At 32.0% G+C, this 9,916-nt stretch overlaps 1 protein-coding gene across 1 annotated transcript; it reads right to left on the bottom strand.

Annotated features, from left to right (window-relative positions):
* Nucleotides 1-296: 296 nt before the first annotated feature.
* LOC149904849 (cytochrome P450 4C1-like) lies at nt 297-6,831 on the bottom strand. The gene is made up of 10 exons (XM_090107589.1): nt 6,804-6,831; nt 6,226-6,315; nt 4,679-4,789; nt 3,841-4,032; nt 3,100-3,296; nt 2,755-2,824; nt 2,262-2,460; nt 1,449-1,597; nt 836-1,009; nt 297-470 (listed from the first exon to the last, which is right to left on the bottom strand). The coding sequence occupies exons 1-10, from the start codon at nt 6,829-6,831 to the stop codon at nt 304-306; spliced, it is 1,377 nt and encodes a 458-aa protein (XP_089963715.1). The 3' UTR covers nt 297-303.
* Nucleotides 6,832-9,916: the final 3,085 nt, after the last annotated feature.

Genomic DNA, 9,916 nt, shown 5'->3' with positions numbered 1-9,916 from the left:
TATCATACTGTATGTAATAGTCGTGTTTGGCGTTAATAAATTTTGATCGAGCTTTTCGTGTTTTATTTGTTTTTTTTTACCTTATTCAGATATAATATTTTGCTTTTATTGTGAGCCTCAAAGGAAAGAAACCTTTAGAATAATACTTTATGCATCCTATTCTGACGTAGAAATCGAAAAGTCTATTAAAATTAGATATTTCAAAATACCAACAAATCTCAGAAACGGATAATCTTAGAATAAAAATCAAACGTTTTCAAAAACAATTTCGTTTATTTAAATAATATAACTTATAGCTAAACATCAACGTCGTTCCAAAGAAATCTGATAATCATCTGTTGCTCTCAGCATTATGGAAAATTTCAAATCCATTGTTGGTACAGGGCTACTTGCTTCTTTACCCACGATTCTGTAGTGTCGAAGTATTGTTGCAAGTGCTATTTTAATACCAGTCAACGCATATTGATATCCTGAAAGAAACAGTAATTGATCTATACTTTAATCGTTTTAACCGTTAACTTAAGCAAGAACTTTTATAACTTCTGCAAAAAAGTTAGTTCTAAGAAGTCAAATAGGATGTAATCGTAGACTACTTTGAGAAACCACGTCATATTAAACTATACAAAAAATCTATAACAACTGAACTTAAAAAAAACTGACCATTTATTTAGAAACGGAAACAAATCAAAACCACACAGATAATATTTTTGTGTTCACGAAATCTGAATTCTTATATTGAGTAATTCACAAGAATAATATGATAGGGAACAAAATGGAACTATCTACCGCATAAACAAATCTATTCCTGAATTAGCAAATGGCATTTTGTACTCACCAATGCAATTTCTCGGCCCTGAACCAAACGGTATAAAGCGACCGCCATCTTCCTTTGATTGGAATCTATCTGGATCAAAGCATTCTGCTGTGGATCCCCAGTTGTTTACATCTCGATGAATGCCCCAGATAGATATTATAACTTCTGCTCCTTCAGGGAGTATGGCGCCAGAAGCTATTGAAATGGAAGCAAAATAGGATTTAGCTTAAAATAATGAATAATCACACAAATATTCAATTTAAATAAAGGAATTGTACATTAATTATAATGTAATTACAGAAATTTAACCGCTAGAAATTAAAATAAATGTTATAATTAACAAAAATAATTAAGTATATTGAAGAAAATTATAAAATCCTCTGTAAAGAATAAGTAGGCACATTTTAAAGTAATTTAGGTAATTTTGCATCAACTGTGACCTCATGACACGTTATTATTATATACCCGTTATATTATTCATATAGGTACTTACAAAGATAATAATGATTTTATCTTAAAATTATTATTTGAAACTTTGTTTTACACATAGGATGCAAGATTGTGTTTACAGCAATCTAGTAGAAGTATGTACCTATGTAATGAATTCTTGATATTTTTTTACGAAATAACTCACGTAATTTAACTTCAGTATCGAGTTTTCTTCCAATAATTGGTACAGGAGGGAATAGTCGGAGGGATTCCTTTATAACTCTTTGTAAATAGTCGAGGTCTCTGAGACTATTTTTGTCAAGTGGACGGTCATCCTTCAAGACGCTCATTATCCTGATTGATAAAAATGTATATTTATCGAATAACGTAAGAGCTAGCGCGCACGAGCAACTTTGTCTCCGCAACTATTTTGTCTCTCCCATCAATTTGTATGGGGAGTTGCGTCGCTACGTGCGCGCACTTTCATACTAGCCCATGGGTGGAGAGATAAAATAGTTGCGGAGACAAAGTTGCTCGTGAGCGCTAGCTCTTACATGAAATTTGATATTTTATTTAAAAAAAATGCAGTAGATAGGAAAACTCAATAATAGGACCAAAATCAGGACTGTATATCAAATGTTTTATTTTATAAGTTACCTATATTTATAGTTAGACTGGTTGAAATATTTTCTTATTAATTATTATATTACGATTATATTCTTATTATAGTTTACAAAAAGATACAATTGCAATTTTTATATATTTCCTTGACAAATTATAATATTCAATCTGTTAATAATGGGCCCTCTTCACAATGAGCAGCGTTGGGCGAGTAGAGGCAACCACGATAATGTAGAGAGCCTTAATGTCTATGATCGGCCATCATTGTAGGTGTTTATTCATAATACTGTAATGGCGGCAAACATCGACGATCATTTGTTGGGCCAACTTTGCTCATTGTGAAGAGAGTCCATTACATTACATCATGAGATTAGAAATGTCTTGAGAAAACACTTACTCATTATAAACTTTAGCCTGTACTTCGGGATACATTGCTAATAGCTTCAAAGTATTACATATCGCTACAGCAGAGGTATCAGTTCCCGCTATCAATAAAACCAAAATTTCTTCCCTTATTTCTGTATCAGTCATTTTATTGACTCTAGACTGCATTATTAGGTGATCTAGGAAACTTTTTACTTGGTGTTCACCTTGACCTAAAATTAAGCATTCAATAGAAGTCTTAAAACAATTTTTAAAATAACTGAATCGACTCGCTTGCTGATGAAGGTATTTACGTAAATCTACGATAAATTTAGCTTTAGTCGAAATAAAGGGCAATTCTAGTTGTACCTAGTTAATTATCATATTATTCTACCTACCTAATTTTAGGTTTTATGGTACCTAGCTGTTTATAGTAAAATAATTAATTGAGATAAATAATAAAAAAATATAAAAAGACTTGTCTCTACAAAGATTATTACTTTTATCGTAAATAAATACATACTTACCATAGATAGAATTATTGTTAAGTCTGCTACCATTAAAATCCTTCAGTATTTCTCGTCTCTCTTGCATTATCTGGAATAATATAAAAATAAAAACCACAAGTTTATAGAGTGCAAAATGCTTTTGCAATATAAATAAAGGAATTAATATGAGATACATTATTTATTAAAAAACCGGCCAAGTGCGAGTCGGACTCGCGCAGACAGACACGGACTGAGGCTTAATAATAGGGTCCCGTTTTACACTTTGCGTACGGAACGCTAAAAAGGAATGTCTTAAATATTCTTGTTCTTCACTAAATGGTAAAATTACGAAATAAATTACCACAAAACATAAGTAATACTTACTTTATTAGTTAAACCATTCATAATCTGCTTGCATTTCTGAGCCTCTCTATATGATGGGGTTAGTCTAAATAACCAGTCGGGCCACAACCAAACAGTTAACATCCGTTTTGTCATTAAAAATAATGTGCGGTTAATAGCATTTAAGAACGGTATGTCTGGATTTCGCTGGATGTCCAGATTCACGCCGAGGGACGTTTCTGGAAAATTAATTAACAATATGCTAGAATCTAAATTCTAGAGGATACGTAGGTAAGTAAAAATATAATTCAGAGTAATTAGATAAAATAAATTGACATTGAAACTATTAAATTCTTGTTAGGTAGGTACTTTAATGTGAAAGACCCGGTTTGAAGCAAAAAATATGTTTTAGGTAAAGTTTTGGACATTGCGTTTTATTTTCAGATTCTTACGAGCTTCGTTCCTGTTCAGGGGTATATAAAAATTTGTATTTCCGTCTTCATGCAAACATTCGCCAAATTTACCTTTTACATTGGGTACCTATTACCTATTGAAGAGAAACTTCTTTAGGCACGTTGAGATTAAAATTTCAAGGTCGGGTCATGGCAATATCGTCACGTCATGGAGTATGGCGACGATTTTGATATCTTTAAATCTTGCCAAAGAAGTTTCACTTCTGACACGTGTGCTCGGCACATACGTTCTTTTTTTGAGTAAAATTATTTATTACACACGATAAAAATGTCGTCATTTCTGCTAATTTGTACTTTGTTCAGAACTCACCTGCAATAGTGGACAAAGTGAAACCAGTAACATACGGCCAAATGCTAAACTGCCCAGTACCAATACGATCGTCTTTCGCCAAACGCTCAGTAAGATTTTCACTTTGGGCGACAATTGTATCTAAGAAACCATTTATTATTTTCGGAGAAAATGCCGGCACCATGATCTTCCTCCGACGCGTCCAAATTGGCACTAAAATTATAGTTAACAAGCATTTGTTTAAATTTCAATGTTTTGTGCCCTCTTCACAATGGCCTGCTTTGACCCAACAAATGATCGTCGATTTGTACTAGCTGGCCCCCAAATTGTTCTGTTGATCAGAACACCCTTATAACTGGGGTATAAATAATATTGAGAACACTCAGATCTAACAAAAAAATATCTTCACAAAATTATCATTGAAATCTGTCAAACTAAGTATTTCACAGAAGTCTGGTTACAAGTATTTAGTACTATGACACGAGGATTTTATAATTATACGTATTATTATAAAGATTGCTAATTGATTGAAAATACATACCTACATTATTGCACTTATACAAAGTCATTTAAAATAATATTTGTGCCTTAATACTCGGCTACTAACTAGTTAGGTACTTTATTCTTCGAGGCCGTAGTCATAAAATATATTTTCATTTTTTATACAATGTTTCTCTATTTATTTGTCCATTAAATACAATTTTTGCGTATTTAGGAGACATAAATATGTTTTTACAGCTTATGATTTATTTTCAACCAAAACAACAAATTAACATGAAACTCTTAATTAAGGTAAAATTAAGTAGGTAGTAGTGGATTTTTTCATTTTATTTTAATTAAGTATAATTGATTTACTGACCAGGTGCGTAAATCCCAGCATTTCCAGTAAATTCTCTGAGTAACTTCTCTCGACTTTCCTTTTCTGGGAAGTTCTTTAATATAAAATCAACATCATTCGGTCTCATAACACCTGTAAAGTAAAGTTATATAAAATAAATCGTTTATTTTCCACCATAATTTGCTATATATACATTAAATGACCTAGGCTCCTAATATTACTGGTTTTAACTGTTTTTCAGGAGCCTGGAAATAAATAGATACCTAGATACTTTGAATCGGCAACGAACTACATAATATTATACCATAAGTCTAAGCCATAAGTAAAATAGTTATTTCATTTTATATGTAAATAAGTCAAGTTTTCTTGAATATATAATAATTAATATTGAATTGTATAGGTAAACCAGAATCTGATGGCAAATTGGGAAATCAAAATTTTGAGTGTGCAACCCTAGGGAAAATGGACTGAACGATCTTGATACTGCTTATTTTTTATTTTGTCCTCAACATCATTAGTCATATTACATAAGTGAACAATACTGTACTTAATAATGAGATATCCACTTAATATTATGTAGGTACATACTTACATGTATAATATACATATTACTTTTATCTATGTAATACATACTATTATTTACACATACCTATATTTGTATATTCGTTATCATTATGCCATGTAAAAATATGGATGTAATGATAATGTAGATCAAAACTAGATTGCTAATAATTTTTTATAAAATAAAATAAAAATAAAATAAAACTATGTTTATTTTTGTAAGTAAGTATTAAAGACTATTAGTATTTACACATTATAAAATTGACTTGGACAGCTTGGACTTGACGAATAGCCGTATTGGAAACTCCTGTAATAAGTTTTCATAAAATTATATTGTAAGTAATCAACAAACAATATTATAGTTACCTACTTATAATATTTTTTATTTTAAGTATCAAAACGGGTAAGTCCAACTTACCAATAAAATATTCAAAATTGAAAATTGTGATGTGTTTGACCCTTCTTCATCGAATGTTTTTCTATACACATTATAAACAACACCTCTTGCTTGTGATCGCAGTGGCTTTTTCGACATTTTCGAAGATTTTTTAGACAAAATCTTAAAAATTATTCATCAATTGCAAAGAAGACAAATAATTTGACAACCAATTTGATAGTTGTCAAATAAAATTGCCATATGAAAATCTTTTATTTCGTAAATATAAATATGCCATCAGATTCTGGTAGACCTATAATGGACTGCTTATATGTAAATATTTAGATATTTTAGTCAAATAAAAAAACCTCTAATTATTGTAGAGATGCATTAACATCAAACGAACATAGAGCTAGAGCTAGAGCAAGAGCATTTTCTCGTGATCTTTTAATGTAAACGAAAACTCGTATTCAGTGTTGATCAGTAAGAACATGACATAGAATATTTTCGAACGCAATAAGAACAACGAAAGAAAGCTCTACGCCTGTTTACACTAATGGGGTTAGAATGAGCATTGAGCATTCGCTCGTTTGATATAGGTAAGTGCACCGTAGGTATACAATACAAAAACCTGCGAAAAATATTGGTCCTCCCCAAAATTTAATAATTCCTCCGCTTTTTTCACAAAACTTGGTGAATTCCTTTATAACATGGAACGCAACTGAAAAAGAAGACAATAATTAATGCCACTTTTTAAATTAATAGGTTTTAATTATTTTCTGTGAATGACCACGGTACTTGTGGAAAAGTAATATTTATTCAGGTATAGTTTTCTTCATTCCCTGCCAAACGAAGAACCAAGAACCATGAAAACTGTCCGGCTACTTAGGTACCATCTTTTAATAGGTCCCCAAGTAACATATATAAAATTTAGCTTTTAAACTATAATGAAAGTTAGGTACTATTATAAATATTATAAACCTACTGTTCTATTTTGTAAACTACCTGTTTCCTGCCAAAGTAACCACAACCCAAACTTGATAGTCGCTGGTCGTTCTTATCTGTATAGGATACATATACAGAGAAACTTTCAACTTTCCGAAAAAAAGGAAAGTCTGGCCGTCGTGGGCTCTTGGATTATAGATATTTATTAGAAAATATTAAATGAAAAATACTGAAATATTGCTGAACTACCTCTAAAATACTCACCATCTGTTCCTTTAAATGTATGTTGCATTATGCCGAGCAAATTGTTCATTCCTTCAGGGCTCGGTAGCAAATCTGCGAGTTCATATAATCTTTTTCTTTTATATCTAAATACTGTATACCACAGCACTGCCGCTAAACATAATAATAAAAACAACATAGCGAGCGCTATGTTTGAAAATTTTTATTCAAATGAATGTCTACAACATAATCTCTTATTTATATATTATATTTTTACATACGTATATATTTTTGAAGGTAAAACTCGATGGGTAATGAGTAAGATATTTAAGTGCATCGCACGTGTAAGTGTCCATTGTCCAATATACCTAAGTATAAATTTCAGAAGAATTTCAGCTTGATATTTCCTGAGAAAAAGGGAGAGAGAGGCAGACAGACGGACAACGAAGTGATCCTTTATGGGTTCCGATTTTTCCCTTTCGAGTTAGGAATTGAGTTTATAAAAACTCTAGTTACTTGCTCTGGTATCACTAAAAATATTAGATAATTATAGCGTAGCATCGCTACGCCTAAGTCCTAACATTATAGGTAAGTTAACATGATATTGGTAGTTTAAAGTAAAAAAGTAACACATGACTAAATAAATTCTTGAGTACTTAGTACAGCTAATGTAGGTATTATAAAGTGAAATTAACGATATTAGACTCTCTTAGTTTTTGGTAACACAATATAACATAACAATTAATTACTTTTGTTTCTCATTTGTTGAATAGGCCCTTCTATTTATAAGACATATTTATAGAAAAATCAATATATTTTACAAATGAAACGGCTTTATTGTCAATTTTTTTTTCGTGCCTTCGAGTCATTCATTACATACCTTCATTATAATTTTTAATTAATACTTCTTGACAATATGTAAGGTTATTAACAAATACGTTAAATATGCATGTACGTATGCAACTTTGTACTGCGCAAATGCCTAATCATTTAAAAAATAATAACATATTATTTACCAACGGAAAGATTAAAATCAAGCATTTTGAAACTGAATTTTCACAAGTGTCCATTAGTTGTTACATTGTTTTACAAGATTTTTCTTCTATTGGTTGAGTAGTATGTATATGTAAATAGTATGTTTTCATAGTGTTTCCAAGTAATATTATGTACTACTTACTAGTAACTACTAGCTGTGTCTTAGCGAGATGATAGTATATAGCCTATAGCCTTCCTCGATAAATGAGCTATCTAACTCCGAAATAATTTTTCAAATCGGACCAGTAGTTCCCGAGATTAGCGTGTTCAAACAAATAAACAAACTCTTCAGCTTTATAATATTAAGTACATTATACTATAGGTATATATTATGTAGGCCATCCCAAACTTGAAAATTCTGCAATTGTGAGGTAACTAAACTTTTACCGGTAAAACCTGCTAGCTTTGCCAACGGTTGCAGACTTTGCCATAGCCAACTTCTGAGGGAAAAACTGTAGTCACATCTTATTATCAGTTTTTTGTCATGTATGCATGCCTGTATAGTAAAATTTATGAGTTAAATGGCAACACCGAATGAGATGTGGCGACCCAGCTTGTTTTTGAGATGTCATTTTCGGCGGTTACTTTTTTCGAATGTTGGCGGTATGAAACTTAGTGCTCCGGAACTTTTAAGGTGCGTATAAATTAAGCGCGGCAGCCGCGCGAGCCAATGTTCGACCAGAGTTGAACGTAGTTGCCGCGCGCGGCAGGCGATCCATCACGAACATCTCTTCTGTAGGACGCCAAAAGTGTAGTCATTTTCTTTTTCAAGTCAGGAATAGGTATATCCATTTTCTTACTGATTTCTACCCACGCATCATACCTCAGCGATTTATTGTGGTATTGGGAGGATTTGCTGTTCCACAAAAATTCATTAGCGCCATACAATTGTATTAGTAAACGGCACTTTTCGTTGTCCATTTTTACGTATACGCCGCGCGAGCCGAATCACCAAAACTACAAACCGTCCACACGGCGCGCGAGCGAACGCCTGAAGCTCCTTTGATGCGGTCTCAAAAACCGACAGTGAGCGGATCGCCCCGCGGCACGTTCGAGCGCGGCAATGTTCGCGTCGCCGCGCGCGGCGATCCCGTCTACATAGTGCGCGGCCGCCGCGCGCGCCTATGTTCGATGGTTTGCCGCGCTTAGTTTATACGCGGCTTTACAAAAACAAACGGGAAAAGCATTGCCTACGTAAGTATTTTTTTGATATTATGTTAACATAATGTTCTTTAGCTAAATAAAAGCTGATTTACTGTGCTACAAGCTACCTTTACTTCGCAATTGGTATTGGTAAATTCAACAACCCCAATCACAACGTCTGTGATGGTGACTTTGCCATGTTTTGTGGGTGGTTAGGGCTGCCACAAAATTTCTGATGAATATTTTATCAAGTTTAAAATAACAACAATTTTTATATTCAATCAAGATCTTGAATCAAGAATTTGTCATTGTTTAAATCTTTTAGGAATGTCGTGTAATGTGTGATATTAAAAAAAAAGTTAGTTTAATGAATACTATTTTTTTTTTGTTTTATTATGTAAAACAATTCAAAGTTAAGAAACTAACTAGAAGTAATTGATTATGTTTTTTTTTTTTTACTTTTACTAAATTGTTCCTACTACGAAAACATTTTTATTTGACAACCCTAACCCTAACTTCTTCTTATATAGGAAATATTTTGGAAAGGTTGGTGAATTTGCCACCTACTTAGAGAGTCAATTTACCAGTGCTAAATAATATAAAGTTTTTACTTTATTTTACGGGATATAGGAAGAGTGCAAATATATTACTTTTTAACCTCATAAACTCCAAAAATTTCATTTTTTCTTTCATATGGCAAATTTACCAGAAGTGACAGCTAACTTTGCCATAATTGTTTTTATGCTTAAAATATTATAATTTACAAAAATGAAATAGATATTTAGTAATAATGTAAATTTTCATTAAATTTACTACGTCTAGGTGCAGGTTACTCATTACGTTTTCATACAATTATATTTTTTTAAAGCGAATCAAACTTTTTGACACATGAAAAAGTGGCAAAGTGCTTACTTTGCTTAGGTTTCACGGTACCATAAGACATAGATTATAATAATTATTATTATACATCTTCAAAT

This window comes from Colias eurytheme, chromosome 11 (assembly GCF_061535395.1).
Source record: "Colias eurytheme isolate Ceu_HAF_F1 chromosome 11, ilColEury1 Martin Lab GWU primary, whole genome shotgun sequence".
Taxonomy (NCBI): Eukaryota; Metazoa; Arthropoda; class Insecta; order Lepidoptera; family Pieridae; genus Colias; species Colias eurytheme.
This window is presented reverse-complemented; position numbering and strand designations above follow the sequence as displayed.

Excerpts from the sequence above, each read along its gene's own strand:
- LOC149904849 (XM_090107589.1), bottom strand. The coding sequence starts at position 6,831 with ATGCAACATACATTTAAAGGAACAGATG. Across the intron at positions 4,790-6,225 it reads AGGACCAATATTTTTCGCAG|GTGTTATGAGACCGAATGAT; the intron begins GTTTTTGTATTG and ends TTTACTTTACAG. Across the intron at positions 4,033-4,678 it reads TGCTGGGATTTACGCACCTG|TGCCAATTTGGACGCGTCGG; the intron begins GTCAGTAAATCA and ends CTATAATTTTAG.